At 70.8% G+C, this 26,690-nt stretch overlaps 2 protein-coding genes across 2 annotated transcripts; both read left to right on the top strand.

Annotated features, from left to right (window-relative positions):
* Positions 1-466: 466 nt before the first annotated feature.
* On the top strand, positions 467-17,627 carry L1CAM (L1 cell adhesion molecule). The gene is made up of 27 exons (XM_075490559.1): positions 467-511; positions 2,713-2,819; positions 3,618-3,723; positions 3,798-3,985; positions 4,505-4,627; positions 5,173-5,343; positions 6,070-6,181; positions 6,332-6,516; positions 7,120-7,251; positions 7,750-7,893; positions 8,638-8,749; positions 8,831-8,997; positions 9,706-9,865; positions 9,941-10,065; positions 10,293-10,394; positions 10,804-11,001; positions 11,372-11,442; positions 11,934-12,159; positions 12,714-12,832; positions 13,043-13,268; positions 13,586-13,708; positions 14,162-14,335; positions 14,648-14,770; positions 15,176-15,340; positions 15,947-16,078; positions 16,412-16,484; positions 17,363-17,627. The coding sequence occupies exons 2-27, from the start codon at positions 2,738-2,740 to the stop codon at positions 17,577-17,579; spliced, it is 3,756 nt and encodes a 1,251-aa protein (XP_075346674.1). The 5' UTR covers positions 467-511; positions 2,713-2,737; the 3' UTR covers positions 17,580-17,627.
* A 1,545-nt stretch (positions 17,628-19,172) lies between these two features.
* On the top strand, positions 19,173-26,469 carry PDZD4 (PDZ domain containing 4). Its single transcript, XM_075490557.1, has 8 exons — positions 19,173-19,537; positions 20,659-20,960; positions 21,707-21,782; positions 22,096-22,194; positions 22,476-22,538; positions 22,654-22,755; positions 23,104-23,202; positions 25,066-26,469. The coding sequence occupies exons 1-8, from the start codon at positions 19,478-19,480 to the stop codon at positions 26,455-26,457; spliced, it is 2,193 nt and encodes a 730-aa protein (XP_075346672.1). The 5' UTR covers positions 19,173-19,477; the 3' UTR covers positions 26,458-26,469.
* Positions 26,470-26,690: the final 221 nt, after the last annotated feature.

The raw sequence follows: 26,690 nt of genomic DNA, 5'->3' as shown, positions 1-26,690 counted from the left end.
CAGTGACAAAGCGGTCTGACCTCATGGGGGGGAGTGGGCAGCTTGGGGGGTCCTGGCTCCCTTTGGGGGGGGGGGGCTGCCCGGATGCCTATGTCCGCGGGGGGGGGGGGGGGGTGAGCCCCCCCGGATGCCTGGGTCCCCCGGGGGGGGGAGGGGGGGGTGTTCCCATCATCCCCTGGGCGCCTGCCAGGAAGGAGTGGGACCGGGCTGTCATTACCCCGGAGGGGACCCAGGCGTCCGGGGGGCTCCCCCACCCCCCAAGGGGACCCAGGCGTCGCGGGGGCTCAGCCCCACCCTGCTGCCCCCCACCCTCACCACCCCCCGGGTCTGGACACCCCCCCCTCCCCCCCCAGGGACCCCCGGGCGCTCCCACCCCACCGCCGGCTCAGGGTGTGTCCGGGGGCGTGTGCGGGGCGGGGCGGGGGCGGGGCCCGGCGGGGGGCGGGGCCTGCGGGCGGATTATGTCAGCCCCGCGGCAGCCGCAGCCCCGAGCTGGGAGCGGCGCGAGCAGGTAGGGCCGGGGGCCGGGGGCGCGGTCCCCGCGGGGCCGGGGCTGCCCGGGGGGGGGTTCTCGGGGGCCGGGGCTGAAGGGAGGGGCTGTCGGCGGGGGGATTTACGGGGCAGGTGGCGCTGAGGGGAAGGTGCGTCTGCGGGGGTCCCGTGGGGCTGGGCTGAGGGGAGCGCGGGGGGGGTCCTGGGCGAGGCGGGAAGCGCTGAGGGGCTGTGGCTCTGTGGGGCGGGAAGCGCGGAGGGGCCGGGGCTGAGGTAAAGGTGGCTCTGTGGGGTTGTACTGAGGTAAAGGTGGCTCTATATAAGGTGTCTGGGGGTTTGGGCTGAGGTAAAGGTGGCTCTATAGGGTGTCTATGGGGCTGGGCTGAGGTAAAGGTGGCTCTGTAGGCTATCCTCGGGACTGGACTGAGGCAAAGGTGGTTCTATAGGGTATCTGCGGGACTGGGCTGAGGCAAAGGTGGCTCTATAGGGTCTCCGTGGGGCTGGGCTGAAGCAAAGGTGGCTCTGTGGGGTCTTTATGGGGCCGGGAGTGAGGTAAAGGTGGCTTGATAGGATCTTTATGGGGCTGGGCTGAGATAAAAGTCGTTCTATAAGGCTGGGCTGAGGTAAAAATGGTTCTGTAGGGTGTCTATTGGGCTGGATTGAGGTAAAGGTGGTTCTATAGCATATCTATACAGGGCTGGGCTGAGGTAAAAGCAGCTCTGTGGGGCCGGGGCTCTGTTGGGAGGGGGCTCTTCAGTCCTCCCCGAGGCGGGAAGCACGGAGGGGCTGCAGCTCCGTGGGGTGGGCGGCAATGAGGGGCCGGGGCTGAGGCAAAAGTGGCTCTATAGGGTCTCTATGGGGCTGGGCTGAGGTAAAGGTGTCTCTATAGGGTGTCTGTGGGGCTGGGCTGAGGCAAAGGTGGCTCTATAGGGTCTCCGTGGGGCTGGGCTGAGGTAAAGGTGGCTCTATAGGGTCTCCGTGGGGCTGGGCTGAGGTAAAGGTGGCTCTATAGGGTCTCCGTGGGGCTGGGCTGAGGTAAAGATGGCTCTATAGGGTCTCTGTGGGGCTGGGCTGAGGCAAAGGTGGCTCTATAGGGTCTCTGTGGGGCTGGGCTGAGGCAAAGGTGGCTCTATAGGGTCTCCGTGGGGCTGGGCTGAGGCAGTGGGGTGTCTGTGGGGCCAGGGCTCTGTGGGGAGGGGGCTCTGTGAGGCTGGGCTGAGGTGAAGGGGGTCCTATGGGGGCTCTGAGGGGCTGGGGCAGTGTGGGGACGGGGTGCAGGGCGTCTTTATGGGGCTGAAGCCGAGCAGGGAGGGGGGTTCAGGCATCTCTGTGGGGGTCCCTGCTGTTTGCTGTGGGGCTCTGTGGGGCCAGGAGGGTCTCCACGGGAGCTCTATGGGGCCAGGGAGCTCTGTTGGGGGCTCTATAGGGTCTCCATAGGGTCCCTAAGAGGCCAGGGAGCTCGGGGGGGTGGGCTCTATAGGGTCTCCGTGGGATCCCGGCCCGCGTCCAACAGATGGGTGGGGCCGGCGGGGGGGGGCGCGGGAGGGTGTGGGCCTGTGTGCGGCACACGCGTGTGGGGTGAGTGCTCGTGTGCGGCACACGCGTGTGCGGGGACACACACCACACACACACACACACACACACACACACACGATGTAACCGGTCCCGACAGCCGCCCCCAGCACCCCACGGCCGCCCCCCCGCCGCCGTGACGGGCCACGGCCCCGGCGCCTGGTTCCCTGCCGGGGTGTGGGGGGGTGTGTGTCATTGCCCGGTCCCTCCCAGCGTGTCGTGTGTGTGTCCCCCCCCCCAGGAATGTGGGGTCAACAAGGGACCCTTGTTCCCGCCGGGGCCGCCCCCGCTTCCGCCCCGGGGGCCCTCGGGGGGGTCCGGCCTCCCGGGTCCCGCCGGCGGAAGGGAGCTGTCCCGGCCGCCCGGTCCCTGTCCAGGGTGCTGGAGGCTGCTGGGGGGAAGGGCTGGGGGTCGCCCGGACGCCGGGGTCCCGAGCCAAGGTGACAGGTTCCCTCATTAGCCGTTGCTATGGTAACGGGCGCATCCGTGGGGGGGGGAGGGGAGGCGGTGGCCGCCACACAATGGAGCTGGGGGGGGGGGGGGGTCCCGGCCGCCTGGGTCCCCCCTGCGGGGGGCTGACACCCCACCCCCCCCACCCCCCCATGCCCGAGGCCGGGGTCCCCCCAGTCACCCCGTGTCCCCCCCCAGGGCCCCGCTGCCGCCGGCCCCGGCCATGGCTCTGCCCCGGGGGCTCGGCCTCCTCCTGCTGCTGGCGCTGGGGGGGCCCGGTGCCGCCATCACCATCCCCCCGGAGTGTGAGTGGGGCGGGGGGGTTTGCACGCTTGCACGAGGGCTGCTTGCACGAGGGCCGCCCACGCCTTTGCACGAGGATTCTCTGCACGCTCGCCCCCCTCGCATGAGGATTCTCTGCACGCTCGCCCCCCTCGCACGAGGACTCTGCACGCTCACCCCCCTCGCACGAGGACTCTTTGCACACTCGCCCCCCTCGCACGAGGATCCCTTGCACGCTTGCCCCCGCACACAAGCACCCTTCACACACTTGCCCCCCCCTGCCTTGCACGGCCGCTCACAAGGGCCCCGTGGCCTCGCACGCCCAGGGGGAGCCCCCCACTCACTGCTGTGTCTCTCCCTTCCCTGCCCCCGGGACGGTGCAGATGGTCTGCACGAGCGTGAGTCTGGGGGGGTCCTGGGGGGCCCCGGGGGGGTCTTGGGTGGTTCTGGAGCCCCTGGGAGGGGGGGCTGGGGGGCCTCTGGGTGGCTCTGAGGACCCTGGGGGTCTCTGTCGGGCCTGGGGAGAGTCCCTCGGGTCTCCAGGGGGGGTTCCTGAGGTGGCCAGGGTGGTGTCCAGCATCCTGGGGGGTCCCTATGGGGTCCCTGAGGTCCCCATGGGGTCCCTGGGGGGTGTCAGGGTGGTCTGTTGGGGGTCTGGGGTCCCCAAGTGTCTTTGGGGGGCTCCTGGGGGCCCTGAGGGAGTCCCTGTGGGTCTGGGGAGGGGTCCCTGTGTGGGTCCTGAGGGCCCTATGGAGTCCCTGGGGGAATCTTGGGGGTGCCTGGGGTGTCCCTGGGGGTCCCACCCGCTGACCCCCCCGCAGTCCTGCAGCCCCCCGAGCTGACGGAGCAGCCCCCGGAGCAGCTCGTAGTCTTCCCCAGCGACGACGTCGTCCTCAAGTGCGCAGCCACCGGCAACCCCCCCGTCCAGTGAGTGTCCCCCCCGTGTCCCCCCACGTGTGCACCCCCGTGTCCCTGCGGTGACGGTGACTCCCCGCCCGCAGGTACCGCTGGACGCGGGAGGACCAGCCCTTCGTCCCCGAGGAGCACCCGGGGGTGACGGTGGCCCCGGGCGCGGGGACCCTGGTCATCAACGCCAGCCTGGCCGGGCGCCTGCAGGGCCGGTACCGCTGCTTCGCCGCCAACACCCTGGGCACTGCCCTCTCCCTCGAGGCCCGCGTCATCGCCGAGAGTGAGATGGGGACCCCAAACCCCCGGGCACCCCAAGACCCACCGGTGTCCCCCCAGGCAGCCTCCACCCCCTCCTGGGCCTCTCCGAATCCCCCCTGGGTGACCCAAAACCGGCCCTGAGGGTCCCCTGAATCCCTCAAAAGCTGCCCTGGGGTCCCCTAAATCCCCCCAGGGTGCCCCACAGCTCCCTGAGGGTCCCCTAAATCCCCGCAGAGCCCAATGGGGGTCCCCTAAAATCGCCCTGGGAGCCCCCAGATCCCACACGGTCGTCCTAGATCTCCCCCCACCCTGATTTCCCTGCCACAACCCCTCACTCAAGGCCCGGATGCCGGGGTCCCTGGCTGGTTTGGGGAGGGTGAGGGGAACTCCCTGCATGCCGGGGTCCCTGGCTGGTTTGGGGGGACAGGGGGAACCCCCTGGGCACCGGGGTCCCCGGCTGGTTTAGGAGGGCAGGGGGAACTCCCTGGACATGGGGGTCCCTGGTTGTGGGGGGCCCTCCGGACGCTGTTTTGGTCCCCAGACACGCCGCAGTGGCCCAAGGAGAAGGTGATGCCGGTGGAGGTGGAGGAGGGGGACCCCGTGGTGCTGCCCTGTGACCCCCCCAAGAGCGCCGTGCCCCCCAAGATCTACTGGCTCAATAGCCGTGAGCAACCGGGGCAGGGCTGGGGGGGGGCTGATCCTGCACCCCTTGTACACAGCTCCCCCTGCCACCCCCTTATCCCCTCACCCTGCTGCACCCCCATGCTGCTCCGGCACCCCCTAACACCTCTGCACCCCCTGCACCCCCATAATCCCCCCTGCACCCCCATAATCCCCCCTGCACCCTGTTGCACCCCTGGGACCCCCTGATCACCCTGTGCCCCCCCATCCTCATGGGCTCCCCCTTCACCTCCATAACCCCCCTGACACCCCATAGCACCTGGGATCCCCCTGATTCCCCCCAACCTCATTGCACCCCCCCGACCCCACAGCACCCCTGGGGTCCTGATACCCACCCACCCCCCAATAATCCCCCGGGCCCTCTTGCCCCTCACTGCACCCCGTCACCCTCCCGACACCCCGTTGCACCCCACGCCCTCCTCCCAAGCGTGCTGCCCTCCCCGTTTCGCCACTCCCTGTCCCCCCCGTGGGCAGGGTGGGGGCCCGGGGGCAGCAGGGACCCCCTGACCCCCCCCGTGTCCCCCGCAGGCATCGTGCACATCGCGCAGGACGCGCGGGTGAGCATGGGGCAGGACGGGTTCCTCTACTTCGCCAACGCGCTGGTGGGGGACAGCCACCCCGACTACATCTGCCACGCCCACTACCTGGGGCCGCGCACCATCATCCAGAAGGAGCCCCTCGACCTCCGCGTTGCCCCCAGTACGTGGGGGGGCCGGGACCCCCAGCTTCCCCCTGGCACCCCCGGAGTTGCCCCCAGAGCCTCCCCAGAACCCAGCTCCCCTAGGGACCCTCTCACCGCCCAAAGTCACTTCTATGGGAGCCCCCCAAATCGCTTTCACGGGGCCCTCGCCAGGGGACCCCACCTTAAACCCCCCCCTAAAACTCTCCTACTGCTCTCCCGCACCCATAAAACTGCCCTGACCAGCAGAAGCCCCCCTAACCCATGGGGGCCCCCCAGAGAGGACCCCACTTTAGGATCTCCCCCCCCTCAAGCCCACAGAACTGCCCCACCTTGGGGTCCCCCCTCAAAAAAAACCCTGGAGACCCCCACTCCTTGGGAGGATGGTCTGGGAGGGGGTGTCTCGGGGGTCCCTTGGTGTATAGGGGGGTCACTGGGAGTATGGGGGCTCTGGGGGGTCTGTTGGCATATGGGGCATCCCTGGGGCTCTGGGGGGGTCCCTTGGTGTATGAGGGGGTCCTTGGGAGTATGAGGGGGGGCTCTGGGGAGGTCCCTTGGTGAATTGGGGGGGTCCTTGGAAATACGGGGAGGGGCCTAGGGGCTCGTGAGGGATGCTGTTGGTGTATGGAGGATCCCTGGGGCTTGGGAGGGTCCCTTGATGTATGGGGGGTCCTCAGGAGTATTGGGGGGCTCTGGAGGGGTCTCTGGGGGTGCCCCCTGCCCCCACTAACCCCCTTCCCCCCCAGGTAACTCGGTGCAGTCTCGCCGTCCCCAGCTCGTGGTGCCCCGGGACCCGCAGCCCCCCCACGTCGCCCTGCGGGGGGGCACCCTGGTCCTCGAGTGCATCGCCGAGGGGCTGTGAGTCGGGGGGGGCACTGGGGGCGCCGGGGAGACCCAGCAGGGTCCCAGAGGGTCCCTGGGGCGCTGAGGGGGGACCGGGGGGGGGATGCTGGGGCCGGCGTGGGGCCCGGGGGGGCGTCCCGGCCCCTCGGTGACACGGGTCCCCAGCCCCACGCCGGCGGTGCGGTGGCAGCGGCTGAACGGGCCCCTGCCGCGGGGCCGGGCCTCGCTGGAGAACTTCAACAAGACGCTGCGGCTGCGGGCGGTGGAGGAGGCGGACGACGGCGAGTACGAGTGCGTGGCCGAGAACAGCCAGGGCCAGGCGCGCCACAGCCACCTCGTCACCGTCGAGGGTACGGCACGAGGGGCGCTGGGACCCGCTGGGGTGGGTGCTGGGGGCACTGGGAGGCACTGGGACCTGCTCGCGTAGGTGCTGGGGGCACTGGGAAGTGGGCAGAGACAGGGGGATTGGGACTGAGGGTGGCTGGGAGGCGCTGGGGTGGGCGCTGGGAGTACTGGGGGGCACCAGTGTGGGTACCGGGGATGCTGGGGGGACACTGGTGTGGGTGCTGGGGGGCACTGGGAGGAGCACTGGGGGCACTGGGAGGTGCTGGCATGGGTACTGGGGACATTGGGAGGCGCTGGCGTGGGTGCCGGGAGGCACTGGGAGGAGCACTGGGGGTACTGGGAAGCACAGGGGTGGAAGCTAGGAGCACTGGGAGACACTGGGGTGGGTGCTGGGGCCACTGGGAGACACTGGGATCCGCTGGGGTGGGCACCGGGAACACTGGGAGACAATGGGAGGCGTTGGGGGGGCGCTGGGGGCACTGGGATTGGGACAGGGGCACTGGGGTGGGCGGTGGGAGATACTGGGAGGCACAGGGGCGGGGCTGGGGAGGGGCCGGGGGTCTCGGGGGGCAGCGGGGGTCCCCCTGACGCCCTCCCCCCCCCCGCAGCCGCCCCGTACTGGGTGCGCCGCCCCCAGAGCGGGGTCTTCGGCCCCGGGGAGACGGCACGGCTGGACTGCCTGGTGGAGGGCAAGCCCCGGCCCCGCGTCGCCTGGCGCCTCAACGGGGTCCCCATCGAGGGTAGGGGTCCGGGGTCCGGGAGCGTGTTGGGGTCCCTGCAGGGCTGTTGGGGTCCCTGGCACGGTCCCTAGAGGCTGGGGGAGGGGGTGTTGGGATCCCTTGGAGGTTATGATGCCTCTTGGGGGTTATTTGGGTCCCTGGGACAGTCGGGGGGGGGGGGTTGTTGGGGTCCCTTGGGGGGGGTCTCAGGGGCTGGAGGGGTGGGGAGAGGCCCCGGGGGCGGGGATAGGGTCCCTTTGGGTGTCTCTGGCTTTTTGGGGTGGGGTTGTTGGGGTCCCTGGAGACTGGAGGGGGGGTGTCGGGGTCCCTGTGGGGGTACCTGTGGGGTTTTGGGGCTCTCTGGAAGATATTAGGGTCCCTGTGGAAGATACTGGGGTCCCTGGGGGGGTGTTGGGGTGGGCGGGGGTCCCCAGGGAGGCTGCGGGTGTCCCTGGGGGTGGGCGGGGGCCTGCGGGGAGGCAGCGGGGGCCCGTGGGTGCCCTCACCCCCCCATTGCAGAGGTGCCGGGGGCTGGCCGCCGCGCGGTGCGGGACGGGGCGCTGGTGCTGTCCCGCCTGGAGCCCAACGACACGCTGGTGGCCCAGTGCGAGGCCTACAACCGCCACGGGCGCCTGCTGGCCAACGCCTTCGTCTACGTTGTGGGTGCGTGGGGAGACGGGGGGCGCGTGGAGGGGTGTCCGGGCCACCGGGACCCCTCCCCGGGCACCCGCATCCTCCCGCTGCCAAGGGTGTTCCCCCGGGCAACCGCATCCCTACGGCAACAGGCTGCCGCTGGCAACCGTCCCCGTGGTGACAGCATCCCCCTACAGCCGCGTCCTCCCTGGCGACGGGCCCTGCAGTGGTGGCGTCGCCTTGGCGACGGCATCCCCGTGTGATGGTGTTCCCCGGCCGCAGACGTGGTCCCCGCCGCGACCACATCCCCCTTGGCAACCACATCCCCCTTGGCAACACCCCATGGCAACCGGGTCTCCCCAGCAACCATCCCCTAGCAACCGTCCTCGGGTGACACCCTTCCCTGGCAACCCCTAGGCAACCAGCCCCATGGCAACGGTGCCCCCCCCATGGCAACCCCCTCCATTGCCACGGCGACTGGACAACAGGCCCCTCACCTAGCCATCACCATGGCAACCCAGCCTGGAGATAGTTGCCATGGCAACCTGCTTTCTCAGTCCCCACTCCCACAGCAACCCTGCCAGGCAGCTGTTGCCATGGTGATGGCCGCCTCTATGGCAACCGGGAGTACCTGCTGCCATGGCAACAGCTGGGGCTGCCTCAGTGTCCTGGGAGGGGAGTGGGAGGTTTGGGGGGAGTCCGGGGGGCCCGTGGGGTGGATTTGGGGTGCCAGGGGGGTCCGGGCACCCCGTTCACTGCCCCGCGCCCCCCCAGAGCTGCCAGTGAAGATCCTGACGCCGGACGAGACACCATACGCGGTGGTCGAGAACCAGACGGTGTTCCTGCACTGCTGGGCCTTCGGGGCCCCCGCGCCCACTGTCGAGTGGTGAGAGCCCCCCTGGGACCCCTCCCAGACCCTCCGGGACCCCCAGTGTCCCCCCCCGACACTCTGCCCCCCCCCCCCCAGGCTGACACCAGGGCTGGAGCCGGCCCTGCAGGACGACCGGGCCTTCGTCTTCACCAACGGGACCCTGCGGCTGGGCCCGGCAGTGCGGGGGGACGGGGGCCCCTTCACCTGCCGGGCCCACAACGCCCACAGCAACGCCAGCGTGGTCGCCCACCTTGACGTCAAAGGTACCTGGACCCCCGGGGACTCCCCCGGCCCCCCCAGGACTGCCCAGGTCACTCAGTGACCCCCTGGGATGCCCCTTATTCCCCTGGAGCGCCTTTGGGACCCCCAAATCCTTCCTGGGATCCCTCAGAGCCCCCCAGGTACCCCCTAAATCCTTCCTGCGACCTCCCAGAGCTCTCCAGTCTCCCCCAGATCCTTCCCAGGACTCCCCAGAGCCTCCCAGGGACCCCTAAATCCTTCCTGGGATCCACCAGAGTCTTCTTGGGACCCCCCTGCGCCCTCCTGTGCCTTCCAAATCCTTCCCGAGGCTCCTACATTCTTCCCGGGCCCCCCTCAAAGCCCCTCCAGGGCCCCATATGTCTTTCCTGGGCCCTTCAAGAGCCCTCCAGGGCCCCCCAAATCCTTCCTGGGATCCTCCAGCCCCCCCCCCCCCCCCAAGTCTCTTCTGGGATCCCCTAGAGCCTCATAGGCCCCTCCAGATCCTTCCTGGCATCCCCAAGAGCACTCCTGTGCCCCCCCAGTCCTTCCTGAGACTCCTATATCCTTACTGGGACCCCCCCCAACCCCTCCCAGATCCTTCCTGGGACCCTCAAAGCCCCTTCAGGTTCCCCCAAGTTCTTCCTGGGACCCCCAGAGCACTCCAGAGCCCCCCCAAATCCTTCCCGGCACCCCTTGCCCCCCCCCCCTTAACCCTTTGCCGCCCACGGCAGCGGCGACGCGGATCGAGGTGCCCCCTCAGAGCACGACGGCAAAGAAGGGGGAGACGGTGACCTTCCGCTGCGTGGCCGCCTTCGACCCCGGGCTGGCCCCCCACGGCCTTGAGTGGCGCCGGGACGGGCGGCTGCTGCGCGAGACGGCCGACAGCGACAAGTGAGGGGGCTGGGGGGGGCTGGGGGGTCCCGCGGCCCCCCCGGGCGGCTGACAGCCCCCGCCCCCTCCCCGCAGGTACTCGATGACCGGGGACACGCTGACGGTGGCCGGGGTGGACTACGCCGACCAGGGGACCTTCTCCTGCCGCGCCTGGACCCTCCTGGATGCCGTCGAGGCCGAGGCGCAGCTCCGTGTTGTGGGTGAGCCCCCCCCCAAACCCCGGGGGGGACGCAGGACCCTGCTGCGGGGGCTCCCCAAATCCTCCCAGGGTGCCACTGCGCCCATGGCTGGGTCTGCCCTGGCTCTGCCTCTGTGACCCCAGTTCTGCCCCAGTTCTGCCTCTGTTACCCCTGGTTCTGCTGCGATTCTGCCCCAGTGACCCCAGTTCTGCCCCACTACCCCCCACTAACTGCCCTGGCCCCCCCAGGCCGGCCAGGCCCCGTGCGGGAGCTGCAGGTGCTGGAGGTGGGCGAGCGCCAGGTCCGGCTCACCTGGACGCCAGGGGACGAGCACAACAGCCCCGTGGAGAGTAAGGGGGGGGCAGGGGGGCGGGGGGGGGTCCCGGGGGTCTCCAGGGTGGGACTGAGGGGAGACCAGGGGGGCTTGGGGTGTCGGGGTGGGGGGGCTAAGGGCAGGTCAGGAGGTGTCGGGGTGGAGTTCAGAGCTGTTGGGAGCTGATGGCTTCTGGAGGGGGTCTGGGGGGGCTTCAGGGGGTCCTGGAGGGATTTGGGGAGTCTGGGGGGGGTCGGGGTGGTCTCGGGGGGGTTCAGAGGTCATGGGGGGGGCTGAGGGGCTCAGGGGAACCGGAGGGGTTCAGGGGGGTCTCCTGGTGTTCAGGGAGGGGTCTGGGTTGTCAGGGCTGAAGGAGGAGGAAGAGGGCGGAGGTGGTGGGGATTTGGGGGTGCTGGGGAGCACCCCTAACCCCCCCCGCCCCCCAGAGTTCGTGGTGGAGGAGGAGGAGGGCATCTTCGCGCCCGGGCGCTTCGTGGAGCGGCTGACGGTGCCGGGGGAGCAGCCCTGGGCCCCCCTCACCCTCTCGCCTTACGGCCGCTACCGTTTCCGGGTGCTGGCGGCCAACGCCTACGGCCGGGGGGAGCCCAGCGCCCCCAGCGCCCCCATCTCCACCCCCTCCGCGGGTGAGTGCCCCCCGGCACCCCAAAACCCCCAACTCCACTCCCCCCGCTGGGTAAGTGCCCCCCAGATTCTGCCTGGGGACCTGCAATCCCCCCCACCAGTGCCCCGTTGCCACCCCCTGGCAGGTAAGTGCCTGCCAGGCACCCTGGGGACCCCAAAACCCCTCTGCCCCCCCAAATGCTCCTGGGGACCATGAAACCCCCCAGGGGACCCCAAATCCCCCGGGAGACCCCAAACCGTACCCCCACACCCCCATATCCCACATCCAATGGGTACTGACCACCCAAAGGGGTTGGGGGATGTCTCTGAGCCCCGCCCCGAAGGGTCTGTGGGAATTTAGGGGGGGTCTCTGAGCCTCCATCTGCCCCCCAGCCCCCGAGCGCAACCCTGGGGGGGTCAAGGGTGAAGGCAACGAGACCAACAACCTGGTCATCACCTGGCAGGTACCGGGGACCCGGGGGTCCGGGGGGGATGACCGGGGATGCCATCTCGGGGGGCTGGGGGACCCCGGTGGGGGGTTGGGGGGATGAGGGGGGGCTGGAGTAGGTTTGGGAGGGGTGGGAAGGTGTGGGGCAGGTTTGGAGGGGCTCCCTTTGGCTTGGGAGGGCCTCAGGGAAGACTTGGGGGGCTCTGGGGTGCTTGGGGTGGGCTCAGGGCAGGTTTGAGGGGCTCGGGGGGGGGCTTGAGGTGAGTTTGAGGGGGGTTCCTTCAGCTTGGGGCGGGTTTGGGGGGTCAGAGGGGTCCAGAGGTGGTTGGGGGGGTTCGTCTGTCTCAGGGCGGGTTCTCAGGGACATGGGGCAGGTTTGGGGGGGGTCCCTCTATCCTGAGAGAGGTTAGGGGAGCTCAGGGGGAGCTGGGGGCATCCCTCCAGGCCGGGGTGGGTTTGGGGGGACGGGGGAGTAGATTTGGGGGGGCACTGAGGTCCTGCCCGCAGCCGCTGGCACCGGGGGAGTGGAACGCGGCCGAGGTGTGGTATCGGGTGCAGTGGCGGGCGCTGGAGCCGGTGCTGGGCCAGTGGCGCGAGGAGACGGTGGGGGGCCCCCCCGTCGTGGTGGGGGGCACCCCCACCTTCAGCCCCTACGAGATCCGGGTGCAGGCGGTCAACGACGTCGGGAAGGGCCCCGAGCCCCCCATCATCGTCGGCTACTCGGGAGAGGACCGTGAGTCGGGGCCCCCCAAAACCCCCTGTGCGGGGTGGGGGGCAATTGTGGGGGCAGAGAGACCCTCGGGGGGGAGGACCCCAAATCTGGGGGTGCAGAGAGACGCCAAGGTAGGGAGACTCCAAATCTGGGGCTGCTGGGAGACGCCCAGTGGGGGAGGACCCCAAACCTAAGGGTGCCAAGACAAGAAGATTGGGAGACGCCAAATCTAGGGGTGCTGGGAGACACCAAGGTGGGGGTCCCCAGTTCTGGGGGTGGAGAGACCCCAGGGAGGGGGTTGAGTCTCAGATCGGGGGGTGCTGAGGGACCCCAGGGTGGGGGGACCCTGAATCTGGGCTGCAGAGTCACGGAGAGGGGGAGACCCAGATCTGGGGGTGCATTTTGGGGGTCCCCTCTGGGACTGACCCGTATGGGGGGTGGGGCTGGAGGCTCCCCGTTTTGGGGGATCCTCTACCTGGGGGTGTCTTGGGGATGTCCATGTCGGGGATCCTCTGGGGGTTCCGAGCCCCCCCGGTGCGTGGTTTTGGAGGCTCACACTGCTGCCCCCCCCGCAGTGCCGCTGGTGTACCCCGAAAATGTGGGGGTGGAGATCCTGAACAGCACCAGCGTGCGAGTGCGCTGGAGCCTGGCGGGGACCCCCCGAGACCTGCGCGGGCACCTCCGAGGATTTCGGGTAAGGGGGGGCTGGGGGGAACGGGTTGGAGAGGTGGGGGGGGCCGCTGTGGATGGGGTGTGGGGGTGCAGGGGGGCTGCTGGGGATGGGGGGGCAGCGGTGGGGGTACAGGGGGGCTGTGGGGTATGGGGGGGGGGGCGGTTCGGGGGTGCCAGGGCAGCTTGGGGGGGGTCCCTGCTGCCTGACGTGCCCCCCCCCCCCCCGCCCCAGGTGCTGTACTGGCGTGAGGGCTGGGTGGGGGAGCGGGTGCGCCGGCAGGTCCCCGCCGCCCCCCCCGGGGGGCACCCCGGGGTGCTGACGGTGCCCGGTGAGGCCAGCGGGGTGCTGCTGGGGGGGCTGCGCCCCTGGAGCCGCTACCGCCTCCAGGTCGTCGTCTTCAACGGGCGGGGGAACGGCCCCCCCAGCGACGAGATCCGCTTCGACACCCCCGAGGGAGGTGAGGCTCCTCCCGGGGGCCCCCAGCCTCCCCCAGACTCCCGAAGTCTGTCCTAGGGACCCTAAAAACCTCTGAGCCCCCCCCCCCCGCCCCTGAGAGCCCCTAACTCCATCCCGGGGCCCCCCAACCCTGCCCGGGGGACACCCAAATACCCCTGGGGACCCCCAACACCCTCCTGGCTCCCCTCTGTCCCCAGCATGGTTGTCCCCTCTCCCCATTTTGGGGGTCCCTCTGTTCCCGGGGGGCTCCCCACACTCCCCGGTGGGGGGACCCCCACCTTGGCAGTTCGGGGGTCCCTGACGCTGCCCTCTCCCCAGTGCCGGGCCCCCCCGAGGAGCTGCACGTGGAGCGTGTGGGGGAGACGACCCTGGCCCTGGAGTGGAAGCGCCCACGGCACCCCAATGGCATCCTCACCGGCTACCTGCTCCAGTACCGCCAGGGTCCGCTGCTGGGGGCACCGGGGGGCACTGGGGGGCACCGGGAGGCACTGGGGAGCACCGGGAGACACTCGGGGGCACTGGAAGGCACTGGGGGGCACTGGAGGTGCTGGGTGAGCTACTGGTAACGCTGGAGGGGGGGTACTGGAAGTACTGGGGCTGCTTGGGGGGCATCTGGGGCTGTTTGGGGATTCTGGGGGGGGTATGTGTGGGTCTGGGGGTATGTGGAGGTTTGGGGGGGCTTCAGGGGAGGTTGGGGGAGTATGGGGGGAGTGGGGGGCACGTGTGGGATTTGGGGGGGGCTTTGGAAGGGACTTTGGGGGGTATTTGGGGGCACGGGGGAGTTTGGAGGGGCACGGGGGGTGTTTGGGGGCGTGGGGGGGGATCGGGGGGTTGTACGGGCTGCTGGGGGGCCGCGGGGGGGTCTGGGCTGGGGGTGCTGAGGCTGCCCCGCAGTGAACCAGACGGAGGGGGGGCTGCCCTACGAGATCTCCTTCCCCGCCGGGACCCTCAACACCACCCTGGGGCGCCTGGCCCCCCGCGGCCGCTACCGCTTCGCCCTGCGCGCCCTGACCCGCGTGGGGCCCGGGCCCGCGCTGCTGCGCCAGGGCAGCCTGCTCCCCGAGCCCGGTGGGTACCCCGACACCGCTGGGGGGGCTGAGACCCCAGACCCTCCGTGGGGAGGGCCTGGAACTGCCGGGGGGGCCTCGAGACCCGCGGGTGGGCCTTAAGACCCCCGTGGGGGAACCTGAGACGCCCGGGGGGGGAGGGGGGCGGCAAAATGCGGAGGCAGGGCTGATCCTGGGGGTGCTGCGTTCTCGGGGACCCCAGTACCGGGGGGTACCCCAGATGCTGGCTGCCGCCCCCACCACATGGGGGGCTGCTGAACATGGGGGAAGGGGGGGATGCCCCCGTTTTGGCTGAGCCCCCGCCCCCCCGCAGTGCTGCCGGTCCTGGGGAGCGTGGAGGTGGGCGAGGTGGGGGAGGACTTCACCGTCCTGCACTGGACCCTCGCCCACCCCCAGGCCAACATCGAGTTCGAGGTCCAGTACATGAGCAAAACCAGTAAGGGCGGCCCACTGGGACTGGGGGGGGTGGGTATGGGGGGGTGGGGGAGGGTCCCATGGGGGGTTTTGGGGCTCCTGAGTGGGGAGAGGTGAGGGGGTGGTAGTGGGGAAATGGGGGTCCGGGAGTCCCAGGTGGGGCTTGGGGGGGCTCTGGGTAAGGGCGGGTGGGGTTTGGGCGGTCCTTGGGTAATGGCAGTGGGGTGGGGGGGGGATGTGGGGTGAGGGGGGGTCCCACGGGGGATTTGGGGGAGCCTCTGGGTGCGTATTGGGGGGGGGGGAAACGGGGCTTAGGACGTCCCAGGAAAAGAGGGTGTGAGGGGAGCGGGGGTCTCCCGTGGGGCTCTGGGGGAGGCACGGAGTGGGGGCTCTCCCCGCTGTCCGTGACCCCCCCCGCCCCCCGCAGCGGAGGAGCCCTGGCGCACCTCGGGGCGCGCCAACTCCTCGCTGGGGCTGTACCGCCTGGGGGACCTGCGCCCCGGCACCTCCTACCGCGTCCAGTTCGTGGGGTGCAACCACTCGGGCGAGCGCGTGGCCTTCTGGGAGAGCGAGGTGCAGACCAACGGCACCCGTGAGTCCCCGCGGGGCCCCGGCCCCGCCCCCGCCCCCTCGCAGACCCCTCAAAGACGCTTTCCTACCGTGGGCCGCCCCGAAACCGCCGCTGCTGTGCTGGGGACCCACGAAACAGCCTTTTCCCCCCAAGGGGACCCTGAAACCACCTCCAGCTGCCTCGGGGAACCTTGAAACCCCCTTTTTCCCCCCACAGGGACCCTGAAACCACCTCTGGCTGCCTTGGGGAACCTCAAAACCCCCCTTTCCCCCAAGGGGACCCCTGAAACCACCTCCGGCTGTCTCGGGGAACCTCAAAACCCCCCTTTCCCCCAAGGGGACCCCTGAAACCACCTCCGGCTGCCTCGGGGAACCTCAAAACCCCCCTTTCTCCCTGGGGGGACCCCTAAAACCCCTCCAGCTGCTTTAGGGCACCTCAACCCCCCCCCCTTTTCCCTGTGGAGACCCCTGAAACCGCCCTCAGCTCCTTTGGGTCCCCTTGAAACCGCCTTTTCCCCTGAGGAAGCCCCCCCCGAGCGCACGGCCAGGCCGCTCGGGGGGTGCTTGGGGGGGGTCCCCGAAGCTGGTTTTCCCCCCACACTGACCCCCTGTCCCCCATCCCCCCCAGTGCTGCCGAGCCCTGCGGGCGGCTTCGCCACCGAGGGCTGGTTCATCGGCTTCGTCAGCGCCGTGGTGCTGCTGCTCCTCCTCCTCCTCATCCTCTGCTTCATCAAGCGCAGCAAGGGGGGCAAGTATTCGGGTGAGCCCAGAGCCCCCCCAAACCCCCCCTCCCGGGCCCTTGGGACCCTGCAGACTCCCCTGGTACTACAGAGGGTTTTCTGGAGGTTTTGGGGGGGTCCCCAAGGCTTGGGGAGGGGGTCCCTAATTTGTGGGAGGGGGGCAGTGGGAGGCTTGGGGGGGGACATACACACGTGGGGAGGTCTCCAAGGCTTTAGGGGGAGCCCTGGGGGGGGGGGGTGTTCCTTAGGCGTGGGGGGGGGGGTCCCCAAAGCCTGAGGGGGTCCGGGGAGGTGCCCCTATCTGGGGGGGTCCCGGGGGTCCCGGCCCCCCCCGAACCGAGCCGTGCCCCCAGTGAAGGACAAGGAGGACACGCAGGTGGACTCGGAGGCCCGGCCCATGAAGGACGAGACCTTCGGGGAGTACAGGTGAGGGGCGGGGCCGGGGCGGGGCTTATGCGGGGGGCGGGGCCGGAGCGGCATCCCGCCGAGCTGCCCCCCTTCACTAATTGCTCGCCCCCTCGTTAACTGCCCCCTTGTTAGCTGACCCCCCGCTAACTGACCCCCCGCTAATTGCCCCCTCGTTAACTACCCCCACCCGCTAATTGCCCCCTCGTTAGCTGACCCCCCGCTAATTGCCCCCTCGTTAACTGCCCCCCTGCTAATTGCCCCCTCGTTAGCTGCCCCCGCCACTAATTGCCCCCAGGGGCGGGGCTCCAGCTCCAGCCCCCCCCGCTTTTCCCCCCTGACGCTTTGTCTTTCCCCACCGCTGCCTTGGCTAACGCAGGTCCCTGGAGAGGTAAGGGGGGGCTGAGGCGGGGGTCTGCTGGGCCCCGGGGCCGCTGGGTGCCTTGGTGGGGTGGCGTGGCGTGGCGTGGCGTGGCGTGGCGTGGCGTGGCGTGGCGTGTCCTTGCAGCCCCCGTCCCTGCGTCCCCTGGCACGGGGTGGTGGCAGAGGGGCGATGGTGGCAATGGGGAGATGGTGGTGGTGATGGTGGCAGGGGGGTGATGGTGGCAGAGGGGCGATGGCGGCAATGGGGGCGATGGTGGCAGTGGGGAGATGGTGGTGGTGATGGAGGCAGAGGGGTGATGGAGGCAGAGGGGCGATGGCGGCAATGGGGGCGATGGCGGCAGTGGGGCAGTGGTGGCAGCGGGGAGATGGTGGTGGCGATGGAGGCAGAGGGGCGATGGCGGCAGCGGGGAGATGGTGGTGGCGATGGTGGCAGGGGGGCGATGGCGGCAGAGGGGCGATGGCGGCAGCGGGTCCGGCGCGGCCCTGCCCCCGGTGACGGCGCGGTGCCGGCGCAGCGACGGCGAGGAGAAGGCGTCGGGCAGCTCGGGGCGGTCGCTGGGCGCGGCGGGCGCGGCGCTGGGCAGTGACGACAGCCTGGCGGGCTACGGCGGCAGCGCCGACGTCCAGTTCAACGAGGACGGCTCCTTCATCGGGCAGTACAGCGGCGCGCGCGGCACCGCCGCCGGCAGCTCCGGCCCCGCCAGCCCCTCGGCCGCGCCCCCGCTCGACTAGCGGCCGGCGGCGGGGCGGCCCCCGGGCTGGCGGGGCCGGGGTGGGGGGGGGGGGGGGCGCGGCCCTGCGGCGCCGGGGACCCCCGGAGCCTCCCCAGCCCAAGGGGGACCCCGCCCGCCCCGCCCCCCGCCGCCCCTCCGCTGCCAAAGGGGGGGACCCCGCAGTGCCCCCCCCCACCCCCGTGCAATGGGGGGGGGGGGGGGCGGGGGGGGAGCACCCCAAAAAGCGCCTCACAACGGGGGGGGGGCGGGGACCCCCGTTGGACTTAGCCAAAAATATAAGCGCCCCCCCCTCCCCCCAGCCCTGGCGGGGGGGCGGGGGGGGGGGCGGACGCCTGGGTTCTCTTTAGACCAAATTGGGGGGGGGGGGGGTTGCTCCCCCCAAATTTCAGCCCCCCCCTCCCCCTGTAACCCTTCAGCCCCCCCCCCCCTCCTCGGGGTTTGGGGGGGCCCCGACGCCCCCCCCCCCCCCCCGTCTCTGAATGCATCTCACGGCGCGGCCTTGGCAACTCTCACACGAGCCAACGGGCCCCCCCCGCGGGGGGGTCTGCACCCCCGACCCCCCCTGGCCCCCCCCCCCGGGACCCCCCGGCCCCCCCGGCCCCCGTGCGCTGGTGTCGTAGCTGCGTTAGCCCCCCGTGTGTGCGGTGCCCCCCCCCCCCCCCCCCCCCCCGAGAAGAGCGGGAAAGGCCCAAAAGCCCCCCAGGGCCGCCGAGCCCCGCCCCCCCGCCCCTATACATCCTGTACATCCCCCCGCGCGACCGCGGGAACGGGGAAACCCCCGAGGCGAAATAAAGGAGGAACCTGCCGGGACGGCGCCTGTGGGGCTGGTCTATAGGGGCCGGGGGGCCTATAGATCCCGGCGGCGTCGGGGGGGGTCTATGGGTTGCGGGAAGGGCCTATAGGGGGCTGGAAGGGGACCTATAAAGGCTTGGGGCGGGCTACAGTGCCTAGTAAGAGATCTATAATGGGGCGGGGGCGTCAAGGCCGGGGGGTCTATAGAAGCACATAAGAGTATAAGGATTCCTATGGGGGCTATAGAGGCTCGTAAGGGGTTCAGGAGGGCCATGGGGGCCTATAAGGGACCTATAAGCAAGTATAGGGCGGCTGCGTGGGGTTTTGGTGGCGGTATAGAGACCGTAGGAGGTTTATTGGGGTCTATAGGGACCCTGTGGGGGTAGAGGGGGTCATGAAGGGGTCTGTGGGTGGCCCACATGGGGCTATGAGGCTCTACGGAGAGTCTATAGGGTCTGTAGTGGGTCTATAGGGGGTACATAGGGACCTATAAGGATGTCTTATAGACATTCCCCCCTATAAGGGGGGACTATGTGGTGGTCTAGGGGGATCTGCAGTGCCGTATAGGGGGCTCTAGGGAGTCTACATGGGGTTATACAACAGGGCGCTGTATGGGCTACAGGGGCTCTATGGAGAACCTGGGGGGTGGGGGCCATAGGGGTCTGTAAAGAGTCCATAGGGGTCTACGGGGCTACAGAGAGTCGGGGGGCTGGGGGGACACAGGGGGGGCTGGGGGGGGGGGGCGGCTGGGGGGGCGGGGGCGTGGCCGCGCGGGGGCGTGGCCAGCCCGGCCCCTCCCTCCGCCATCGCCGCGAGCCGCCACCCGCCGCCGCCGCGCGCCGCGGCCGGAACCGGCCCGAACCGGCCCGAACCGGAACCGGAACCGGCCCGAACCGGGCGGCGCCGCCGCCGCCGCCGGCCCCGCCGGACCCTCCCGCCGCCATGGGGGCCGGGGGGGGCCGGGGGGGCCGCTGCCGCCCCCCGGAGCGCGGGGGCCGGGGCTGAGCCCGGGGCCGGGACCGCGGGGCCGGGACCCCGCTCGGGCCGGGGCTGGGGGCCGGGGGTCGGGGCCGGGGGTCGCGCCGGGCCGGACCGGGCCCCGCCATGGGCTGCAACATGTGCGTGGTGCAGAAGCCGGAGGAGCAGCACCGGGTGATGCTGCAGGTACCGGCGCGGGGGGGCCGCGGGGCTATAGGGTGTGTGGGGAGGGGCCACGGGGCTATAGGGGTGTGTGGGGAGGGGCCATGGGGCTTATAGGGGTGTGTGGGGAGGGGCCCGCGGGGCTATAGGGGTGTGTGGGGAGGGGCCATGGGGCTACAGGGGTGTGGGGACAGGTAATGGGCTATAGGGGTATAGGAAGAGATGACGGGCTTATAGAGGATGTAGGTGCGGGTAACGGGGGCTATAGGGGTGTGGTGAGAGGCAGTGGGGGTCTATAGGGGCGTAGGGACGGGTAACGGGGGCTATAGGGTGGGGGTACAGGCAGAGGCAGTGGGGGTCTATAGGGGCTTGGGGACAGGTAAGAGGGGGCTATAGGGGTGTGGTGACAGGCAGTGGTGGTCTATAAGGGTGTGGGGGCAGGTAACGGGGGCTATAGGGTGGGGGTACAGGCAGTGGGGGGTCTGTAAGGGTGTAGGGACAGGTACCGAGGGCTATAGGGGTGTGGGGACAGGTAATGGGCTATAGTGGTATAGGAAGAGATAACGGGCTTATAGGGGGTGTAGGGACGGGTAACGGGGGGCTATAGGGGTGTGGTGAGAGGCAGTGGGGGTCTATAGGGGTGTAGGGACGGGTAACGGGGGCTATAGGGTGGGGGTACAGGTAATGGGGGCTATAGGGGACAGGTAATGGGGGCTATAGGGGACGGGTAACGGGGGCTATAGGGCAGGGGGCGGGGCTGGCGGGATCTGGAGGGCCGGGGGGTCCGTGGGGATCCTGTCACGCCCGGGGGGGGTCCGGGGGGTCCCCCCTTCTCCTGCCCCCGCCCACCTCCCCGCCGGTTTCATGGCAACCGTTGCCACGGTTTCCGGGCGAGGAGCAGACAATGGAGGGGGGCGGGGCCTCGGGGGGGGCAGCGATTGGGGGGGGGCAGCGATTGGGGGGGGCAGCGATTGGGGGGGGCAGCGATGGGGGGGGCCGGGATGAGGGGGGCCGGGATGAGGGGGGCCGGGATGGGGGGCAGCGGCATTCTGGGCTCTGGGCAGGGTAATCCGGGGGGGTCCCGGGCTTTGGGGGGTGGGCGCAGCCCGGGGGGCGGCCGGGCTCCCTGACCCCCGCTCCCCCAGGTGAGCGGGAAGGAGGGGCCGCGGCGGGGCCCGGGGCCGGGGCCGGGGCCGGAGCCGAGCCGGGGGGGCCCGCGGGGGCCCAGGGAGCCGCTGGTGCTGCAGGTGCTGCGCCGCAGCCCCCGGGGCCGCCCCCCCCGCCGGCGGGGCCCCCCCGCTCGGAGCTGCCGCCCCCCCGCCCCCCTGGGGGGGGCCGGCCCCCCCCCCGGCCGCCGGGCTGGTGGACAGCGGGACCCAGACGGACATCAGCTTCGAGAGCCGCTGGGCCCCGGGCGGGGGGCCGGCAGCCCCGGGGGGGCCGAGCCGTGAGTGCGGGGCGCCGGGGGACCCCGGTAGGGACGACCCCAGACCCCTCGGGGACCCGTGGAGCCCCTGCGCCCCACAGAGACCCTCCGGGACCCCCAGGGCCCCCCCCAGACCCCTGAGGACCGCCGCAGAGACCCTCCCGCCCTGTATAGGGCCCCTTAGACCCCCCCCCAGGACCCCTCTGGGGGGGCATCACCACCCATAGGGACCTTCCTGCACCCCCAGGACAGACCCAGACCCCCTGGGGGGCCTCCATGGAGACCCTCCTGCCCTATAGGGACCCCCCTGTCAGGGCATCCCGCCCATAGGGACCCTCCTGGACTTCTCCGGGACCCCCGAGACCCCTTGGGTATTCCTGTGGAGGCTTCCCCCCCGCCGCGAGGCCCCCCCAGCCCCCCCATGGAGTGCTCCCTGCCCTACACTGGCTCTCTCGGAGCCCCCCAGGACTCCTTAATGATGCCCCCAGCCCTTCGCCATCCCCAGGAGCCCTTGGGGATCCCCATGGAGCCCCCCCCCCCCCCCCAAGACCCTCTTGACCTCCCCCATGACTCTTGGGGACCCCCAGGGAGGCCCCCCCCCACCTTACCCCACCTTATCCAGGCCCTTTTAGCCCCCTCTCCCCCCCCCCCCGGATCCCTTAGTGCCCTGCCAGACCCCTTGGGGCCCCCCATGGAGACCCCCACCCCTTAGAGACCCTCTGTGCCCCCCCAGCCCCCCATGACGATTCTCCCCCCCTTTCCCCCAGCCCCCCGCTCCCCCATGACTATTTCGACCCCACGGATCTGGGGGAGCCCGAGCGCCCCGAGGAGCTGGAGTATGAGGTGAGCGCCCCGACCCCGGGTCTGCTTGGGGGGGTTGTGGGGGGTCTGGGTTGTGGGGGGGGTTGTTGGGGGGGTCTGGGTTTGGGGGGGGGGGGGGCTGTGGGGGGGGCTGCATCTGCCGAGGGGGACCAGACGCCTGGGACCACGCGGAGACGAAGCAAAATGAGACAAAACCAATTTATTGAGGGTGGGGGTGGGTGGAGTCTCGTGAGGAGATGGGGGAGGGGGGGCCTGGGTGCAGTTGGGGAGGGGGGCAGCTCCCTGAGGGGGGTCCCCCAGATGCCGGGGTCCCACTGACGCGGGGTCCCGGCAGGAGGTAGAGTTGTACAAGGCCAGTCACCGCGACAAGCTGGGGCTCACCGTTTGCTACCGCACCGACGGGGAGGAGGACGCCGGCATCTATGTGGGGGAGGTATGGGGGGGTCCGGGGGGTCTTTAGGGGGGTCCTGGTTAATGGTGCTGCTGGGGGTGGGTCCCCCGCAGGGCTGGGGGGGGGGCTGAAGGAGCCCTAGAAGGGTTCCCAAGGGAGGGGCCTCATGGGGTAATTGGGGTCCCCAGTGGGACTGGGGGGGGTCCTGGGGGGGTCAGGGAGCCCAAAAGGGTGTCCTGGGGGGCTCCAGATAGAGCCGAGGGGCTGTAAAAGGGGGATCTGGGGGGCACCGAGGGTGCTGACCCCCTACGTCCCCCCCCCAGGTGAACCCCAACAGCATCGCAGCCAAGGATGGGCGCATCCGTGAGGGCGACCGCATCATCCAGGTGGGTTTTGGGGGGTCAGGGGGAGACCCTGCACCCATGGGGTCCCGGGGAGGGGGGCTCCTGGGGGGGGTCAATGGCCCCTGCTTATGCCCCCCCCCTCGCCCCCCACCCCCAGATTAACGGGGTGGAGGTGCAGGACCGGGAGGAGGCCGTGGCCTTCCTCACCCGGGAGCAGCAAACCAACATCTCCCTCCTCCTCGCCCGCCCCGAGAGCCAGGTATGTCCTTGGGGAGCTCCAGGGGGGTCCTCGGGGGTCCTTGAGGCCTCTTGGAGGCATTAGGGGGGGCTGGGGAGGGGAAGTTGGGGGGGCTATAGAGGGTCTGTGGGCTCCTTGGGGGGTCTTAGAGGGTCCCAGCAGGAGTTGGGGGGGTCCTGGGGGTTTGTAGGGGGGCTGGGGGGGGTCCTAGAGGGTCCTTGCAGGGGTTGGACATCCTGGGGGAGCACAGGGGTCCTTGGGGGTGCTTCTGGGGGGCTTCATCCCCAGCTTGAGACCCTGGGGGGAGTCCCTGGGAGTGGCGGGGGTCCCCGTGGGGTCTGGGGGTGCCTGACCCCCCCCTCCCCGCAGCGCTGGAAGGACAGCGACCGCGAGGATTTCCTCGACGACTTCGGCTCCGATGAGGACGGGGAGCTGCGGCAGCGGGGGCCCTGGACCCCCCCGGGGCAGGTACGGGGACTGGGGGGTCCAGGGGAGCAAAATGGGTCTGGGGGGGGGCAATAGGGGGCCTGAGGGACACTTAGGGGAGACCGATAAGGGGTCCTGGGGGGCCATAGAGGGTCTGGAGGGGGAATAGGGGTCTAGGGGGTAGTAGGGATCTTGGGGAGGGCAAGAGGCGGTTCTGGGGCCTGTAGGGGGGGAGTAACAGGGGGTCCTGGGGGGTCCGTCAGGGTGTTAAAGGGCAATGGGTGCCTGGGGGGGCAGATAGCGGGGTCCTGGGGGGGCAGTTTGGGTGTCTAGGGGATCCTAGGGGGGGCAATAGGGGTCTTAGGGGGGCAGATAGGGGTCCTGGGGGGCAAAGAGGGTTCTAGGGGGGCAACAGGCATCTTGGGGTGGGCAGTAGGGGGTCTCTGGGGGGCAGATAGGGGCTGGGGGGACAGTAGGGGTCTTAGAGGTGGAATAGGGGTTCGGGGGGGGGGGGGTCGAGTCAGGCAGGTCCACCTGGGCAGTAGGGGGTCGGGGGGCACTAAGGGCTTAGGAGGGGCAGAAGGGGATCTCAGGGGGACCCTAAGTCAAACGGGGGGTGTTTAGGGTGGAAATGAGGGAATTTAGGGGGACAGTATGGATCTGGGGAGCAGAGGGGGCGTTTGGGGGGGGGGTAAACAGGGGGTTGGGGGGGCAGTAAGGGATTTGGGGCTGATATGGTTCTAGGGGGGGTTAGGGGGGTGCTGGGGGGGAAGTGGACACATTGGGGCAGGGGCGATAGGGTGTCCGGGGGGCCATAGGGGTATCTATAGGGCAGTAAGGGGTTTTGGGGGGCAAGAGGGGGTGTAGGAGGGTAATAAGGGCTTTAGGGGGGCAGATGGGGGATCTTGGGGGGCAGCAGGGGGACCCTAGGGCAGACAGGGGGCTTTGGGGTGGGAATGGGGGGTTTGAGGTGGCCATATGTGTCTGGGGAGCAGATGGGGGGGGTCGAGGGGGGGTGTTCGGGTCTCGGGGGGGGCAATAAGGGGTTTGTGGGGCACATACAGGGGTTTGGGGGGCAACAGGGGATTCTAGGGGGGGCAATAGGTATTTTGGGGGGGGCAGATGGGATCTTATACCAGGGGTTGGTTGGGGGGCAGGTGGGGGTTCTGTGGGTGTAGTGGGGGGTTCTGGGTGGTAGTGGGGGTGTTTGGGGGGCTCCAGGGGGGCAATAGGAGTCTTGGGGGGGTAGTAGGGGGTGCCGGGGTAGATGGGGGGTGGGGTCAGAGGGAGCAATAGGGGGTCCCTGGAGCAGAGGGGGACTACAGGGGCTTTTAGAGGGGCAGTAGGATTCGGGGTGCAGATGGGGGGGGATTGGGGAGCTGGTTAAGGGGCTCTGGGGGGGGCAGCAGGGTCCAGGGGGGAGGAGGGAGTTTTAGGATGACAACAGGGACTCCGGGGTGTGGTAGAGTTCTTAGGGGGGGGCAATGGGGGGTCCCTGGGGCAGACAGGGGATTGGGGTGGGCAGCAGGGGCGTTGGGGGGCAATGGGGGGCTGCAGGGGGGGGCCTAGGGCACATGGGGGGTGGGGAGCAGATGGTGGGTTCTGGGGGGCACTAGAAGTATTAGGGGGATGGGGGGGGAAGTAGGGTGTTGGGGGGCAATCGGGGGAAGTAGGCGTCTTTGGGGGGGCTAACGGGGGTGTGTGGGGCAGACAGTGAGTTGGGGGGGCAGTGGGGGGTCCTGGGGAGAAACGGGAGTCCGGGGGGGGCGGGGGGGGGGCGGCTGGTTAGAGGGCTGAGGGTGGGGAGCAGTGGGGGGGGTGTTGGGCAGTGGGGGGGGTCCGGGTTAGGGTGGTAGAACTTGTAGGGGTCCCGGGGGGCGTGGGTCACCCCCTGCCCCCCCGCAGCCCCCCAGCCCGGCCACCCCCTGCCCGCGGGGCGCCGAGCCCGACAGCGGGGTGGGGCGCACGGACGAGAGCACCCGCAACGAGGAGAGCTCGGAGCACGACCTGCTGGGGGACGAGGGGGGCGAGGGGCCCCCCCTGCGCCCCCCCCCGCCCCGCCGCGGCCCCCCCAGCGCCCCCCGCCCCGCCGGGGGAAGACCCGGAGCCGGAGCCGGAGCCGGAGCCGGAGCCGGAGCCAGCCCCAGGGGCCGGGCCGGAGCCGTGGGAAGACCCGGAGGCGGATCAGGGGCGGGAGCCGGGCTGAGCCCCGGGGGACGACCCGGCTCCGGATCGAGCTCTGGCTCGGGAGCGGGGTCGGCGGGAAGACCCGGAGGCGGCTCCGCCCCCGGCCCTGCGGCTGGGTGCGGGCCCGCCGGAAGAGCAGGAGCGGCCGTCCCTGGATCCGGATTCGGGCCCGGAGGAAGAGCTGGCCCGGCGCCCGGCTGCGGCTCGGGATCGCCGTCCTCGGGAAGAGCCGGCGCCGGATCCGCGCCGCCGCCCGGTTCGGGATTCGCGCCCGGCGGAAGGCCCGGCCCGGCGCCGGCGCCGGTGCCGGTGCCGGTGCCGGTGCCGGGGGGGCTCCCCGGGGGGGCGGCGGCGGCGGCGGCGGCGGGGCTGAGCCAGGCCGAGCTGCGGCGCTACCGGCAGCTGCGGGGGCGGCTGGGGGCGGCGGCGGCGGGGCGCGCCGAGCTGGCGCTGCTGGAGGAGGAGCTGCGGCACCTGGAGTTCAAGTGCCGGCACCTGCTGCGGGCGCAGAAGATGGAGCGGCTGCGGGAGCGCTGCCTGCGCGCCTGGCTGGAGGCGGCGGGGGCCGAGCCGCCCCTGGCCGACATCTCCGAGGCGCCCGAGCGGGACAGCACCAGCGCCTACAACACCGGGGAGAGCTGCCGCAGCTCGCCGCTGCTGCTGCGCGGCCTGCCGGCGGGGGCCAAGGGCCCGCGGGCCAAGCGGCCGGGCCGCGACCGGCTGCTGAAGGCGCGGGCCATCAAGATCCTGGAGGAGCGGGGCGGCTCCACCACCGACGACGACGCCCGCAGCGAGCTCAAGACCGGCCGCTACTGGAGCCGCGAGCAGCGCAAGCAGCACCTGGCGCGGGCCCGCGAGCAGCGCCGCCGCCGCGAGCTGCTGCTGCAGGGACGGGCCGAGGCGGCGGCGGCGGCGGCGGCGGGCGGGGGCGCGGAGCCGGTGCAGGCCCCGCTCGGCGGCGGCGGCGGCGGGACGCGGCGCGTCCTGCGCAAGCGCAGTCGCCGCATCCTGGACAACTGGGTGACGATCCAGGAGATGCTGGCGCGCGGGACGCGGGCGGCCGACGGGGGGCGGGTCTACAACCCGCTGCTGTCCGTCACCACCGTGTAGGGCCCCGCCCCCCGCCCCTCCCCCATCCTTGTCTCTGTGCGAGTGGCCGGTTCCGGGTTTTTACCTTTTTTTTTTTTTTTTTCTTTTTCATTTCGGGTTTTCCATTCCCCCCGCGGCTGGGAGGGACCCAGGCAGCCACCCCAGCCCCCCCCCCCAAAAGCCTGGGGTGCTCCCCCTCCCCCCCTCGTGTCCTCCCTCCCCCCGTGGTCCGTTCCCCACCCCCGTGTCCTCCC

This window comes from Mycteria americana, unplaced genomic scaffold (genome assembly GCF_035582795.1).
Source record: "Mycteria americana isolate JAX WOST 10 ecotype Jacksonville Zoo and Gardens unplaced genomic scaffold, USCA_MyAme_1.0 Scaffold_74, whole genome shotgun sequence".
Classification (NCBI taxonomy): Eukaryota; Metazoa; Chordata; class Aves; order Ciconiiformes; family Ciconiidae; genus Mycteria; species Mycteria americana.
Note: the sequence above shows the minus strand (reverse complement) of the source record. Positions and strands in the feature narration are given on the sequence as shown.